Source organism: Macrosteles quadrilineatus, unplaced genomic scaffold, assembly GCF_028750875.1.
Source record: "Macrosteles quadrilineatus isolate MER2022 unplaced genomic scaffold, UCM_ALF_1.0 Scaffold_11__1_contigs__length_5352618, whole genome shotgun sequence".
In the NCBI taxonomy this organism is placed as follows: Eukaryota; Metazoa; Arthropoda; class Insecta; order Hemiptera; family Cicadellidae; genus Macrosteles; species Macrosteles quadrilineatus.
The window spans coordinates 776492-793842 of record NW_026542604.1 but is presented as its reverse complement, the minus strand read 5'-3'; the positions used below and the strand labels follow the sequence as shown (position 1 = coordinate 793842).

General features: G+C 36.2%; 1 protein-coding gene across 4 annotated transcripts in view; it reads left to right on the top strand.

The window, feature by feature from the left end:
* Positions 1-17144, top strand: part of LOC129004761 (uncharacterized) — a 75103-nt gene extending 57959 nt beyond the window's left edge. For 3 of the 4 annotated variants that reach the window (XM_054433385.1, XM_054433384.1, XM_054433383.1), the window contains exons 2-7: positions 4261-4424; positions 5151-5364; positions 5792-5946; positions 7563-7764; positions 8483-9648; positions 16303-17144. In XM_054433385.1, coding sequence (XP_054289360.1) covers positions 4269-4424; positions 5151-5364; positions 5792-5946; positions 7563-7764; positions 8483-9648; positions 16303-16365 — 1956 coding nt within the window. In that variant the 5' untranslated portion in view covers positions 4261-4268 and the 3' untranslated portion in view covers positions 16366-17144. The remainder of the gene's footprint in view (positions 1-4260; positions 4425-5150; positions 5365-5791; positions 5947-7562; positions 7765-8482; positions 9649-16302) is intronic. The other variant, XM_054433386.1, reaches the window with a different exon arrangement.
* The last annotated feature ends 207 nt before the right edge of the window (positions 17145-17351 follow it).

Genomic DNA, 17351 nt, shown 5'->3' with positions numbered 1-17351 from the left:
TCGAACTATTTAAATGCTCGAGAATATGTATAGACCCACTTTCACTCCTGTTTTGAATGTTACTTTTCGACTACACTACAAAGACTAACTAATTATTTTCTTAATAAAAACAGACATTGGATTTTCTTTATTACAGTTAGGAACATTACAAAGCTCATGGCATTTCTAGGTCACGCCTTCAATTTAAAGTTGAGTACCACGGAATGAATTAAACATTAAATAGGTTAATTAGCCACATAAAAGATATTTATTATGTACGGTAATCAATTTGAACACATTTTAGATGATACATAGAAAAGATTTTAATTTTAAAATACTAGCTATTACCAAATTGGTAAATGGGTTTCCTTTATCCCCTGGAATGAAAACCCCCACGTGATTATTTCCGTCCCGACCTCTGTATAAGGTGATTGGTTCTCAAGGCGGTCTTATACATCTCTTCGAAAAGTGTACCTGAAATAGTAGCAAAGATTAGATAAATTCGAAATAAGTAAATGTTTATATAAATGTTGACGTAGTTTTTATGTACCGTACCGGTTTTTTGAAAAATTAATAAAATGTGTAAATAAGCTTGATGTATGTTTGCTACGGTGGTGGAAATCTTAAAATAAATAATTGATACAAATGGATTGATAAATTAAATCAACAATCAAAACCACAATATGCATATGTATATAGTGAGAGTACATCCACAATGTCGCAAACATCAATATCGATGGTCATAACAAGGCAAAGTTAGTGTAGTAAAACCCACGCCAAGTCACACGTCGCAGTTTTTTTTTTTTTTTTTTTTGCCTAGGACGCTAGGCACGAGCCCGGAAATGTTTTTCATATTACTTCAGGCTAGACCTAGGGGTTACGGCAATATCGCTTAGATAAAATCCATTGGTGATTTGACAGGATTTGAACCCGGGACCCCAGGAACCGGAGTCCCGCGCTCTAAACACTAGACCAGCTCACTTCCCAAAGGCTATAGTGACAATAGTGTTGAGTCTATGTTCGCCCGCTAGGACATCAATCCATCTGCGAGTTTTATTATAACTTTACGGCTTAGTAGAGAAGGAGAGCGTCGAAGCATGTTTATATGTTTTAATTGCTCATTTATGAGAAGGCGACAACATCTATCAAAGTTATTCTGGTTTAATAATATAAAAAATCTTAACTCACCTATCCCCAATGATATCGTAAACCCACTGAAAGAGCTTGAGGAGTTCCATGAATGGTTAATGCAACTAGTCAAATGTTTACATCTACTAACACTGGTGACTCCAACTTTCCTTCGTGGTTTTCATCTGAATTCAAAGCGCTCACCATCGCCACAAAACGACAACATGCACATTATAAACGAGAGAGATCTCAGACGAGAATGCAAGGCTGTTACGAGCATCTGCTACTCTGATTACATTGGAAATGTTGAGTTGAACATCCCTCACAATATCAAGGCTTTTTGGTCACACGTTAATTCAAGAAAATCAAGTTCATGGGCTCCTGATAGAATTAGAATGTTCTTTGATCAAAAGATTTCTTCAACTCCAAGTGAAAAATGTGAGCTGTTCTCTAGTTTCTTTTCCTCAGTCTACAAGAATGTTGACGTGACTGTACCTGACTTTGATTTTGGCCTAAACAGACAATACAATACAAATTTATAAAGCGTCTAAAATAATTTAATAAGATAGAAAACAAACTAATATAAATACTTATTTGCTAGCCGTCTAGTAATATACCTACTGTATTAGTAGATTTAAAATTGGTATTATATTCTTCTTTTATTTTCTCTCTTTGAGCTTTTCTGACTTTCTATACCTTCTAAGTATCGGATGTAAAAGCATATAAACAGTTGTATAAATTTTTACAAAATACAGGAAGTCATAGGCCGACACAGTTCTGGGGTCTGAATATCTGAAACTAGTAAATACTGACTATAGAAAGGAGTTGTTAATGGCGAAGCTTATGTTTAAAGGCTCCTGTTGTCATTAACACTAACCTCGCCACAAGGGTGTGGTAGGTTAGAGGGAGGGTGGAGATAGGTCAAAGACCATCCTTTGACATGTCACTATATATTGACATTACTGTACCCTCCTTTTTCTGAACCTTTTTCATATGTACGGTAACTTTCAATATTTTTTTGCTTGTGAAAGAAAGTCAAGAGCTCAGCAAATAATACCCAGTATAAACAATTCAGAAGTTATTTAAATAAAGATATTTTTAATTATTTTCTTTGCTCATTTGATGATTACTCTTATCATAATATGAATGTTTTTTTTCCAGAGAGAGAAAAGAAATGCTTTCAGTTGGCCAGTGTAGGCCAGCCTGTAGTGTAGTGTGAGACTCCTGAATTGATCAGACGACTCATTAATAAATACCCTCTATTATGTTTGACACAGACCTGGGATTTAGTTCTGAGATTTAGTTATTTTATCACGTAGATTGCATCCCAGTCTTGACTATGATAATACCCTGGTCAAAATAATGTGACACAATGTGAAGTATTTGCTCAACAGGATCAGGAGATCCAGTGCCTGATTTGCGGGGGAACACAGTGGAACGGAGTTCTGGTACCTCTTTTTCGGAAAGATAAAATCTATTATACTATTAAAGTGGTACAACCAAATTTTATGTAAACAGTTAAGGCCATTTACCAAATAAAAATATAGGCAAATGGCACACCAAAATGAAGCTTTGAGTTTGTAGATTTGCCGAAAAGTATTGATATGGACGAACTCCATAAGAGCTCTGCCCCACAGGCTGATTTCCAAAGGGCTACGCCTTGCATGTTTTGGAAGTTAACGTTATTCGATTAATTTAGCGAACAACAGCTGGTCAATGCAATTGACAATATAGTTTGTTTGTTTACATTATTGTTTACTTTTTTATTATTTACTTTTATGTTCTTAAAAGAGGTGCGGTGAATGGACAGTGAAGCTATTTCTAGATATTTGATACAAGCATTGACTATTGGATACTGAAGTTGTATAAATATTGTATTAATTAAAGACACAAGTGAGTGATTAAGGGTGTTCGAAACACGATAAATATGAAATTAACAAACCATGTATGTTGTTGGTTGTCATCGATCTTTAACAGGTCGCCATTTCATTGAAAAGTATTAAAGTATTAAAGACGTTGTGAAAGAGATCGAGGCGAGTTCAGGTACAACTGTACCCACCTCGGCCACCTTAGAACGTAAGGTATGAAGGTTCCACTGATTTTAACATCCATTCAGATGACAATTTCTTGAACCTGGGCCCTTTAAACGAATTATAATTTCAAAGTTGATTAAATTAATTTAATGGTGGCTTCTGTACACCCTTGAATTTGCGGGTAGAACCTCTTGTATTGGCATAAATTGGTACTAATCACATTAAATTGGCTACAGTGCCGGCACCTCGTTTGTTTACAAATCGAGTTCTGAGGAGATCGATAATCAAATCAAATCAAATCATTTATTATGATGGACATTTACATGCATTGACATTGTGAGTGGATCAGAACATAAAATTTCAATGTTCCTTGTCTAAAAATGTTCCTTGTCTTGTATTCAGAGTTAGCTTATGAGTCTGTTGTACAAATTCCTTTCAACTACAGGGTTAACAATCACAATAGACTGTAAACAACTAACAAATGAATAATTTTAACAATATTTAAAAAAACAAAAATAGAATACCTATTTAGAAAGTAATTAACAGATTTAGATGTTCAGTTACACACTTATCACAGGTTGTTCCAGAAACTCTTCAGTACTGTAAAAAGGATTTCTTAAGAGCCATTTGTATTAAAGAAAGTCAGTCATTGATTTTTTTATATTTACATTTAACTACCTTATTATATATACTTTCTTACACATAACAACATGACTATTTAAAGATTTACTCAAAGGAGGTGCTGGTAGCATTTGATCTCTACCACGAGTATTGTAGGGATGGACATCTTTATTCAAGTTCTAAAACATAAAGGTTAATATCAGTAACAATTTTTAATTTAATAAAAATAAGGATAAACAGAACCTTGTTGAGTACCCCAACAGGTCCAGGAGCCTTGTTGTTCTTCAAATGACGGTAGTTACCAACTCCTCATGAAGAGTGGGACTTTGTCCACCTTTCCAAACTGCCGCAGAAGATGCAGTGGATGAGTCAGGTAAAGAGACTTGAATATCCTCTCCATATGGTCTCCTCCACGACCATAGGTTTAGAGCAGATGTCGTGTTGCTGGGCTTCAAGTATTTTTCCCGATCTATAATATAAATTGTGTATGATGTTACAGGAGGACTGATGTGTGGGTGTTGGCCCAGACTGTGCGTGGCTAGTCATGTCGTCTGCAGTGTGCTGTACATTTGTGCCGGAGCTGTACAACTCATCGCAGGGATTTTTTTCCTGATTTCTCTTCCGGTTTTCAAAATCGGGTCTAACTTATGGACAGGAGGATGGGTAAGAAGTATACATTATTAAATTATCATAGAAGTGGTATTCAAAAGAATGAACAAACACTCCAATTTATTTATTGTATTACACCTACTTAGTGATAATTTATTATAATCTATTAAAATATACAGTAATTGATTGAAAACTTGTACTACTGTATGCTTTTTTGTGCTTTGCTTGTACATAGTAACTTATTCAATAAAATATATTTTGATTGTTTTTAGAAATTCAATACACTGATTGCTAATAGTGCTTATGGAACAAAGGATATTTTTTAAGCTAATAACTCTTTATAAATAGGACCTATTATTCAAGAACATGTTTTGCCTTTACTGAGAAGGTAACCTAAATTATCTGTTGTTAGTCTAAGTGAGGATGTGTGTACAACATGTCTACATGGAACAACAAAACATCCCTAGAGCTTTGTCTAATTCAGATCTTACATTAACACAACACCAAATTGCTACCATGACGTTTTATCTTCGTTATACTATTCAGCTAAATATACTAAAATGATTACAACGTAACATAGGTAGTTCAAAATTTTCAAATTTATTAAAAAGTTAACGAGCAGTGAGAAAACTTATAAACATGCTTCTAGGATTATTATTTAATGCGATTATCTGTATTATGGTATCAGTATAAGTTGGTATATGGGCGAGGTTGTCGTTGTCTTCTCCTCTACCAAGTGCCACAAACCTCACAATAACTCTTGTTCTCTGTGTTGTACAGAATGTACTGGTGGGAGTTGGCGGGGCTGTGTTCTCTTGTGTAGGAGACATCACCCCCACCAAGCACCATGTGCTACTGTACCTCACCATCTCGGTCACTGTCGTCAACATTGTCAACTTGTTAGTGCTGGAGCTCGGGGAGTGGCGACTGCTCATGCCAGACTCTGTCAAGAAGCTAATCCAGCAGCAACACCTCAAGACTTTAGTCTTTTATGGTAACCGTTCTGATTTGAAACTAATTCAATTTAGCGATAATTTCAAAGGACGAGCAGGTCGTTGTAAATTTATCTTATTCTACAATCCCGAAGGGTCATACCACTAAAGTTGTCATTTTGTATCACCACTGACGGAATCTCTGATTTATAATGTGTTGGATACCTTACTAAATCAATCAATACGCAAGTTTTGTTTGCTTCCTTGAAGTTTTTTGATGTTGTTTAGAAACTGAATTAAAACTATTTTTAGAACTTCAAGCCAGTTTTTATGTACTTTGTGGCAAACTTAAAAAAAACCCTGCCAGTTTTTTTTTTTTCATTTGGGAGATCGCCACAATTTAGACATTATATGATAATGATATATCTAAAGGCAGAGAGGATCTTTTTATGCAGAGATGTCAAATCATGCTGTTTGTTCTGGTGATAGCGCGCACCACTACCAGCATCAGCACTGTGATTGCCGCAGTGACGTCCTTCATCGACGCACAACTCATGTTCTGGTGGCTGGAGAGATGTCGTCCGGCGCAGCCGTTACAGCAACACGACGACACAGTCACAGACATCGAGTACATCATCCCAAGGGTAACAAGTGCATTAGGCTTCAGTTACTCTTTTGAAATTTTAATTTGTCGATTTTACAATAGAAGTGTGCATTGAGGGTAGAAAATGTTGTGGATACGAATTGACACAAAAATATTACTTTAGTAGATTCATTTCAATTCAATTCAAAAATCTTTATTTCATGCAACATCAATGCTAAATATTTCACATCCTCTTGTGCACACGCACGTGCGAGGTAATCTTTAGGTACATGCAATTTTACAATGTTGTTACTGACAGAGTCTATTCACTGTTGATAACAATACACAAATACAATAAATAATAATGGTATCCAAGCTTACAGCAATGACAGAGGTTTTTTTTAACTTTACTGTATAAAAGACAAAAAACACATGCAACAAAGAACAATAAACTACCAATAAAAAAAATGATTCTCTCTCTGCTTTCGAATTCGTTTGTTTTGAACATACTTTTAGTTCGCCTTGACAATTTATTCACTCACTGTCCACATAAAAAAACAAATAATTCACATTATTGATTGGTATGCAGAGGTATTATTTTTGGTATTATCTTATGGAGATTTGTAATGTGGTTTACAAATTTGTTACAATGATTTGTGGTTTTAAATTAAGGCGTATCCAAATATTTGTGAAGTAACTTCGGATACTTTTTACTTTCTTTACTTCAAATTATTTATATAGATAAGGGTTTTGTTAAATTGCCAATAATTTGCTTATTCGATGAGAAAATAGTTGTCTGAGCCACTCACAGAAGAGCTTTCGTTTAACACTCTATTTCCTCCTTTAGTTTTTGTTAATTATATTTGATGTGACATAAAAGATGCTCTATCTACCATAAGTTGTGCTTCAATTTGGCTTAGTTCAGTGCACTGCTAGATCAGCGTTATCTGTCGGTGGCTCAATTAAACTATTTCCAGATTTGTTCTAAAACTAGTAACAAATGTTATATGGGAATGGAATGTCTAGTCCTAACTATTGTCAAAGGTTCTACATTCACCTTGCAGGGTTATTGAATACAGGGTTATTCAATAAGAATGGTGCAAAACTAAATGGTCGGTAGGATTTTTTCCGTGATTTCAAAAAGCTTATTGTTAAATCAGATGTTCGAAATCACTGAAACAGACGTACCTACCGTCATAGACAAAAAGAATTAAATATAGACCGTCAGCTGTGCTGGGGTTACCATAGGTTCTGGCGCACACCGCTTGGAGCACCACGGTAGTTACGGCGTACTCGCTACGTAAACTACAGCGGTGTACGCCAGAACCTATGGTAACCATGGCAACCGCAGTACGGCTGATAACAAATGTGAGTTTTATATTTTTTTACCTTGGTAAACCCACCTTTATATTATATACATACATATATTTACTAGTAAAAAATAGGTTATACGGAGTAAGATGTAATTGAACAAAAAATTGTATGCACTTACTAGGCCTAAATGTAATTTTAACCAACAGTATTTTGTAGACAAGTGTGCCGTGACTCCAAACTTGTTCTAGTTAGTGTGCCCTGAACGGAAAAAGGTTGGGAAACACTGGTCTAGTCACATCTTACCTTAGCCTCATTAGTCTTTGGATCATTACATAATTGTACCTATATGTTTTCCACTCACAGGTGAATTCTGGGTCGATGGGTAAGAACAATGCGCACAACATGTTGAATCAGTACGCACATATGTGGGTGTTCGACACGGACACGGTCGGCTCATCGCAGTCCGACTCTCCGTACAACAAGCTGCCCTCGGCTCCGCAGTTCACCGGAAGCAAGACAGTTGTACTCAAGCGGAAGGCGCGCCCCTCCACCAACATGTGTGACGGTGATTATCCGTTGAATTCATTATTTCTTGGCGTAATTTAGAGTGAAACATACTTTTAAAAATATAGCTTTATGCACTTTTTGTCATCAATCTATTGTTAAATAATTAGTTTTGGAACTTTATAGTCGTGCTATTTCTTCAAGTAAAGTTAGCTGCGGTTTAATGCGGGTGTGTTGGCTAGCCTAGTGGTTAGCGACTCGGACTTTGGTGCGGGAGGGACGGGTTCAATTACCGGCATATCCACAGAACATTTTATTCTCTCGTGACCTCTCTTGTAAAATACCACTGGCGTTGAAAAAAAAATAAAAAATAAACCTGTCACAGAGTGAATACAGAATGAATGCTGTACTGTAAAATGTATACTTTCTTTGTTAATTTTGAAACTGATATAAAAAAATCTATAATTCACAATATGTTCTCTTCCCATTTTGGCTTGGGTCAAAAGTATATGTATACAACAGAAGTCAATAACTATGTTCTTTTAGTGAATTTCCCATATAGGGAATAAGTTATTACCGTAGGTTTCTTGGTAAGACCTGGACCCGCGACCGATTTACTTTTACTTTTTGTTTAGATGTCTCCAGAGGCCTGATGTCCCAAGCACCTTAATTATGGATCTGGAACAGGGAAAGCTTTCTACCTTAATTTTCTTTGTTTGCTAGTGGAGAGGGAATGTTTAGTTGTATGTTAGTATACTTTAACCTGGAAACGGTTGCAGGTGTCGCGCCGGAGGTCGCGGTTCAGCCTGTAGTGCTGGTGGAGGACACAACCAGTGACACAAAACGACAGCTGCCGTTCATGACCAGCTTCTCCCGCACACCCTCGCCTGTGCCCGGAGACAACGGTGACACCTCCTCTCACAGTTCCAACCCTGCGATATATGAGTGTCTGGAGCGACTGACAGAGCCGTCTGTGTACAGAGCACGACTCAACACTGCCATCGGCACCAACGTAGACCGCACATCCCCCTCCGTCTCCCCTCGACCACACTCCACCGTCATGTCTGAGCAGGTTCAGTACGCGAGCCTCATGATGGAGCTCAACAAGACTATTGAGACCAAGTTCCCTCCGTCACAACGCCACAGTCGCAGAGCTTCGTCGAGGGATGAAGCATCTCAACACAAGAACTCAACGAGTGACGCGGAATTTTCGAAAGAGCTAGAAGCGGCGCTCCAGCTGATCCAAGACCTCGAGTCGCCAAACACGAGTGTCAACGCGCCAGATACGCCCAGCGAGTTGAGGGCGTTCTGTGATAACGAGCCGAACGAATCCGTCTCGGTTGGTAAGCAATGTGTAATTCATAACGAAGGGAATAAAACCATAATCTCTCTCTCCCCGCAAAAGAAGTACACTTCCATCGTTACTATCTTACCTCCTGAAAATAATGAACCACGTGTCCGAGACACTACCAAAGAATCGAATAGCGACACATACAGTAGTGCACAAAAAACCAAAGATGTAGATAGAACGGTCGTTCTCAACAACGGTTTAGGTCACAGTACAATAGATTCTAGAATAATAATCCCTAGTAAGAGGTGTAGCAGTCTAGCCGATATGAATTCTCTTCCTCCGACAAACGGGAGGGCATCTCGGTTGATCAAGCACAAATCCTTCAAGGATTACTCGCAAGTAGAGTTTAACAATAATGATATTTACCGAGATTCTAGGAATGTTGTAGCACGATCTGTCAGTCTAACGGAGAAAGACACCAACAGCCTCATCCCCAACCGGCTGAGGTCCCTCAAGACCCTGCTCAAGAGAAAACCTTCTCAATTGAAACTGACTCCGGAATTGGAAAGTGCCATTTTTAAACAAGAGAGCCTAGCTCACCTCACTGAGTTAGAGTTGATAGCTCGCTACAACCAGAGAAAGTTGGTGGAACGGGTAAGAAGCTAGTTGTGGTGAAAGGTGGTGGCTGCTTTTGGTGATGGTTGTATTCGATTGTCACTAACCCTCGTGATTTAACAATGATTGTCTCAATGTCTCTAAGTCATTTGTGTCCCTTGTGATCTTGCTATCAATAAATGTTTTTGTCTCATCACATACCATACTCATTACTTACACTTAAAATCACTCATGATTATTCATAAGTTCTCACATTCTTTACCAAAATTACATTAGACATTTATTGTGAATATGGCAAAACAATTACTCTATGCGATCACTTTTTGTTATTGGTATATCTTTTCAAAACAACGATTTTCTGAAACGATCAGTACTACATATAATTTAAAATTGTAAAACTGTTCTGAATTACAACCAAATCTGCGAATACTGTTGGTGTTTGGAGATAAACGGTCTAGTGGCAGTTGAGTTTCAAGCAGTGCATGACTATTTAACTTCAGCAAAGTAGAGTTATAACATTTATTTTATTGATTGAATACGTTTCAATGTTAGTAAAATACAAATTTGACAAATTGTGTAAAATCACAAATCATCTTTTTGGGATAACTTTTGACTTTTGACGTTGCTTCATCGATTCTTACAGAGGTTGAGTTTTAATAGTTATTGCCCATACACTTTAATTAAAAAAGAAACATTATTAAAACAGCAAAAAAAACTTTGAATGTAAAACCTCTAAAGGTGGTTTAACAATGACATCAATCTGTGCCTTAACCCTTCCCAAGCGGCGGCCGGCTGGCGAAGCCCTATTCAGTACGCGAACTCAGTAAGTGGTTGGGGTCAAAAAATAGATTTTGAAAAAAGTATGTTTTTCTACTTTTAATTAATAACAGAAGGCCATTATTTTGACTTTTATAAAAGAAATAATTTTTTTATGACTTTTATGATGATAATTAGCATGACGATTATATACGTCAAACGCTTGCTATGAGTCACACGCTATGAGCGCTGTTACGTATATATTAGTCCTTCGCTTGTAAAATTTTAATCAGAAAACCTACTTATTTGTAATAAATTACAATTATATGCTAATATTAGTAATAATGTCGTAAATATAGCTCAAAAACATGGGTGAAATAAAAAAAAATACATATATACAAAATCATCAAAATATAATTATTGGTACAAAAGTAAAAAGCATTAGATTAGTTTACATATTTACAGGTTGGTTTCAAAAGTCCATTTTAGTATGGTAGTCCTCAAAGCATTTATCAGGATGCAGGTGTGGTTGGTCGTCACAGGTTTTACAAAAGTAGATTGTTTCTTTTCGAAGTTTTCTTTTGTTGCATACAACACAGCGAAGAGGTGCTTTCCTGCTCATAAAATGTGGCTTTCCATCCAATCTTTGGATTCTTCCTTGTGGTGGGCGACCTGGCTTTCTTCGATCTCTCTTCTTCTGTTCTATTTTACTTCGGACCAAATCCTCGATTAGTCGTTCCCGGAACATCTTGTGAGTCATTGGGCTGTTGTTGTGTTGTTCCTGAACAAATTTGTAAAGCAGGTAAGAATTCACGACAGCCACTTCCAAGAGCCAGAAAAAGAGCTTCCGATACCATTTCTTTGTTCGTCGCATAAATTGGTAGTTGGAGATGAAGTGATCCGCTCGATCGACTCCTCCCATTCTTTTAGTGTACTCTGCCACAGCTTCAGGCTTTGGAGTTGGAGGCACATTAGGAATCTTACTAGGTACGTCAACCATATGCTCTTTACTTACATTGTGCTTTGTAGTAAGCAAAGTAATAACCCGTTTATCCTTCCAAAAAACCACCCCCATATTCCCCTTCCTGCGTCCCTCAATATCGCCTGCATTCAACTGTGTGCTCAAGATTGGCATCTGTTTCCTGGATGTCATTACGGTGCCAGTTACAAGCATGCGTCTTTTTTCAAGTTCTTCTGCTAACTGTGGGCTATTATAATACCGGTCCACAAACACGTGATGTCCAATTGGGGGAGTAGTTGGGTCTTTGATAAGGGATTCACATAACTTGACGACAGTTTGGGTTGTTTTTAGCAGATCAGATTCAGGGAGGTCTTCGGCTTTTCCATAATACGGACTGAAGTTGTAGATGTAACCGTTTGCAGAATCAGATAAAACAAAAATCTTTAACCCGAATTTTGTGGGTTTGTCGGGGTTGTAGACTCTAAATACTATCTTTCCCTTGAAAGATATAGTACTTTCATCAACTGCTACATTGGGGCTTGGATTGTAAAATGTTTGACACATCTGTGTCATATGGTTAACCAAATATCTAATCTTTAGGTCTCGATCATTTCCTTCTTCGTGGCTAAAATGCATGTTCCAAAAAATTAGCAAAAACCTATCCCTCTGGAATACATCTGAAAAGAATGCAAAATGATTCACCCATTTAGTTGAAAAATAGTCAGTTAGGTCAGGTAGAGGATGTAGGCCCATATTGAGTATTACACCAAAAAATGCATGCATTTCTTCTAATGTAACATCCTCCCATTTCTGAAGTCTACTTTTAGGACTTTCACTGTTTATTTTCCTTTCGTTGGCAAATAAATTTGTCTCATCACATATTTTTTGAATGAGGTCCTCATTAAAAAACAAGTGAAAATACTCGATGGGTTTAGTTTTCACATCGAAATGTGAGGGTAAATTAACTCCTTGTTCAATATTTTGCACAGGTACGTTACTTACAGGCCCTGGATCATTTTCAGTTACGTGAATCCATTCACCGTCCCACTCTTCACGCTGCTCCTTCCCAGTTTTTTTCTTTTTCTTCATCTCCCTCCCTTTAGGCTGATTTTGTTGTTTTCTCTTCTGAACCTTAGGCGGCTTTAGTTGTTTTCTCCCCTGCACTTTAGCCCGGTTAAGAGGTCCTGGCAGATCATAAACATCATCAATTTCATCGGCTCCCATGGGTGTACTACCACAATCAGAAGTTACATCTAGTTCGATATTAGTCAGGTTAGAAGGTCCTGGTCGAACATAAACCTCATCTTCGTCGGCTACCAAGGGTGTACTAGCACGACCAGAAGTTACATCTAATTCGATATTTACATCTTCTATGCACGATCTTCCCTCCAAAACATCGATTCCACTAATGTTCTCACGCGATAATTCATAATTAATAACATCATCTTGATTGTCTGAGTCTTCTAAGCTACGTACCGATAGGCAATCGTCATGTGTAGGAATAGAACCATCCGAAAGGTCGATATTATTGTCCCTCTCCGATATACTTTTATTTAGTAGCTCGATAATATCGTCTTCAAAATGTGTATCACTTGGTTTGAAAGCCATACTTCATAAATCAAGCACACAAACAGTTACACAAACATACTTCGTTCACATAACCTCCCACTGCAGTAAACAGACAGCTTTAGTAACAACGACAAAGTATTGCATCAGCCACCTCGCACAAAATAACTCACAGCTGATGCTAAAACAGTGTTGCCACCTGACGGAATGAAATTTACCGTAAAAATTAACAAAATACAATATACGGTATAAGAAATAAAATAGAAACAACTTTCTGACCGCTATATTATGTTTGCATGTTTTGACGTATATGTTCGTTAAACGCTCATAAGCGTGGAATCACTTAACGTATATATTCGTTAAACGCTCGTAACGGGCAATATAGCCGAACGTATATATACGTCCAACGCTTGGGAAGGGTTAAATCGAGGAAAATTGACAACAGGACAGATACAGTGTTAGAACACTTACACTCTTAATCAAGCAAAATTCTTGAGAAATATAATTGAATTGTTACCTGTTGTAGGAAGATGAGACCTCATTCTTGAATTTTGTGCTTAAGTCTGATTTTACCTATCAAAGACCATCTTAAGGATCTCCACCATCATCTGGGTTGCTAACTAAAGCTGAATGTTAACATTTTCTACTTTCCCAGTTTATATTGCAAATTTTAAGTAAAATACTAACGATTTTCATCTTAGGCTTCAAAAGGTTACAAATCTCTAATGTAATAAGCCCCTAAGATTTAACAAATTAATGAATAGTTTCATACCTTATTGTTCTTTTTGCTTCAACATGTTTTTCATTCCCAAATTTAAGTTTTAGTCTCCTCTTAAATAACAGTAGGATTCTTTTATGATTTCAAATAATTACTGAATTAGTCACCCACAATAGAACTTAGCGCAGGCATTTTATACTTGATGCATTTTCTTATTCTCTTACACAATTTAATTTATATCGCTTTCAGATCACTATAGATGTGTAATGAATTAGATTGACATTTAGAACCGATTGCAATTGAGTAGTATAACAACTCACCCAGCACTCATGAAATTATTGTAGGCTTTTCATAGCTTACTACTCTAAGAACTTTTAAAGCCCCGACCAAAATCACAATAACTTTGATGATTAATGTAAAGGTGTTATTAGTGTTCAATTCTATATATTCATGTGATACGGTACTCACTTTTTCCAATTCAGTCATAAAAATAGAGTTACAAAAAAGTTATGGGGGTGAGAAAATAATTTATAGTTTACGTTCAAGCAAGACATCAACCTCGCCATTTAAGTTCTATGGATGTTAATTTAAAATCCACCTGGCAGTGTCTGAGCTCTTCTCTACTTATTTTCAAAAGGTAACTTCACATTAGATTTTTTTTTCAAAAAGCGTCATTTTTGATTGGGTCTATAATTTTACAAGTAGTTAAGGAAGATCAAAAAGTTAACATTTTAAATACAGTACCTAAAATAGACGCAGCCTCTTTAGACATTTTGTTTATTGATAAAGCTATCTTTTATATCTCTTATCAAACTTCTACTTTTGAGGTAACGACTATTCCACTTTTAAAAATAATAATGATGACCAGAACATACTAGGTACGTTTTTTAAGTAAGGGCCGTTTTTAAATTTCTTCGTTCCAGCACTGCGGTTGGCATTTTCGACATTTGCGCTGTGTATGTGCATCTATTGGTAAGACATAGCCGGAAATTCGAGAAAAATCGGCCGTGTTTACATCCGGTTTCAAGCATTCGAAATGGTGCCACCAATTGAGACTGCCGCCGACTGTGAAGTGAGCGCTGTAATTAGATTTTTAAGAGCTAAAGGTGTGAAAGCTATTGAATATCATCGACAGATTAGTGAAGTGTATGGCGAGAACATTATGAGTGACGGAATGGTACGCAAGTAGGTCACCAACGTTCATGATGAGCAACGCACTGGTTGTCATCATGGGTACGGGGACAGTAATGACGCCGCCCAGTGCGTTACTCATCATGAACGTTCGTGGTACCATATTTCAATTCCCATATCCACTTGCATACAATTATGACACTCATAATGTTCTCGCCATACACTTCACTAATCTGTCGATGATTTTTAATGGCTTTCACACCTTAAGCTCTTAAAAATCTAATTACAGCGCGCACTTCACAGTCGGCGGCAGTCTCAATTGGCGGCACCATTTCGAATGCTTGAAACCGGATGTAAACACGGCCAATTTTTCTTGAATTTCCGGCTATGTCTTACCAATAGATGCACATACACAGCGCAAATGTCAAAATGCCAATCGCAGTGCTGGAACGAAGAAATTAAAAAAACGGCCCTTACTTAAAAAACGTACCTAGTAACTTAATTGCCCTACGAAACAATTGTAAAAACCGGAAAGCTTTCCTTTTAACTTGCATGATGTAATATGTTTGTAATTGTATTGTAAAACGTATGTATCTCCTATTATAAGGTAAATCAGGGTTTTTAATGTTTTCTAATGTGAAACTCTATAAAATAGGCTCCCTAAACATCTTGTTGAATATGAAACTTGCCTTCTTCTACATGTAGGTTTTACTAGTTATTTGGTGTTGTGTTTTGCAGCAAAATTATTTTCTAAATTATACAATTTTCCAATACTTTTATCAGTGTGGTTATAAATTATGGTTGTATTTTAACAGTTAATTTGTGGGTGTGGGTTGTTAGTGTGTTTTTTCAGTGTCAAGTTTATGTTGAGATAGCTGAGTAGAAGGTTGTAATTTTTTTAACAGAGTTAACTTTTGTCATACATTTAATAGTGATGTTCTCCTATTTTAATTTATATCAATTCCTGATTGTTGATCACTTATTGGTCATTATATTATCTAAATAGTCAATTATAATTTAATCACAAGTTAATGAAAAAAATTAAAAATGAAAATGAAAAATGATTGATTTAATCAGGCAAAGTTAACTGAACTAACTCCATACATCTGAATGACTGTACTATCTCAAAGTAAACTGACTGGATTTTGACAAAGAGCCCTTTAACGACATTAAAAATTTCTTTATCCTTAACCTCAAGGGAGCTGCTTGATCCAACATTCTGTATCGCCCCCCCCCCTGTATTCATTTAGAAGCGCCATGTGGTTGGTGTACAATTATTACAACTACAAATTTAACATAAAACATGAACAATTTTAATTAGATTAGTAAACACAGATTAACTAACATGTTCTGATTGTTGTATCGAGTGTTCTGCAAATGGTCGTGAACACACAAAAGTGTGGAATTAAAATTAAATTCAGTATGGTAAACAAAGATTATTTTCCAATCCAACTCCAATTTAATAACAAATTCAAAATAGGTTTAGTACCGTACAACCAATGCAGTCTAATTTTGTTTTCTCTTCGAATATTTGTTAAAAATCTTTTTCCATTTTGTCCAGCAAATTGAAGAGAAAGCTTGGCAGAAGATCACTGGAAATTCTCTGACCGACTCTTCTTGCTGAGTCCATGACAGACGTAACATTACGTTAGTTACCAGCGGCAGACGTGCGTCACACCGCCTCCACTACGATAGATCTTACTTGTTATTTATTTGTATGTAATTTGAATTTTAACGAGTCATTAAGAGTATCTTGAACATCACAATATGACCAAATGTCAAAAAGTTCTTTAGAAAGCCGTGTAATGATAGTTAATTTAAAATGGACATTTTGATTGGATCTTTATGTAATACAGTTAAGAGTAACCAAAGTTAAGTATAAAGTTGTGATAATTTAGACTTGTTGAATAATTGTTATGGTTGTGTAAGCAAATGTGTGTCAATATCTATAGCCTATTTGAAAAAAATTTGAAAGTAAAACTATTTACAAAACCCAAGGGTTTCATATGTTTTGTTTATTAATTGATGTCTTTTGTTATTTCTGTATTCTAGATATTTCAAATTGCCATATGCTTTTGTTAAAAAACCTAAAGTTTGTATTGAAATACACTTTTACCGTTCTTTGAAACAATGTTAATCTGGCGGTTTTTCAACCGATAATTAACATGACAAGGGTTTTTATCCAAAAAATGTCAATTACTTAATTCCTTGACATTCTTAGTGACTCAAGTTACTACATCATTTCAATTGAGACAACTTTGTTAATAACATTGTAGTTTATTCATTGAAACTTGAAATTCTACAAGTATTTTTATACATGTGTTATGCATGCTTTTGAAAGTTTATTACTGTACATATCCATATATTTATACAATTAAGTTGGATGCCAAAGTGTTACATTAAAGCCATAATTTTGTACTCAATTTTTCCTTCCTTAACCCTTATCTTAAATTGAACTAACAAAGGGACCTGTGTGCACATTGCAGGTTCAATTCCGAAGCAAAACTAATAATGCAATCAAAATCCTGTTATTTCTCAAAGATTATGTATGTTTGAGTCATTTATTAGGTAAATAAAATATTTTTGTCATACTGCACCCAAAACAGCCGT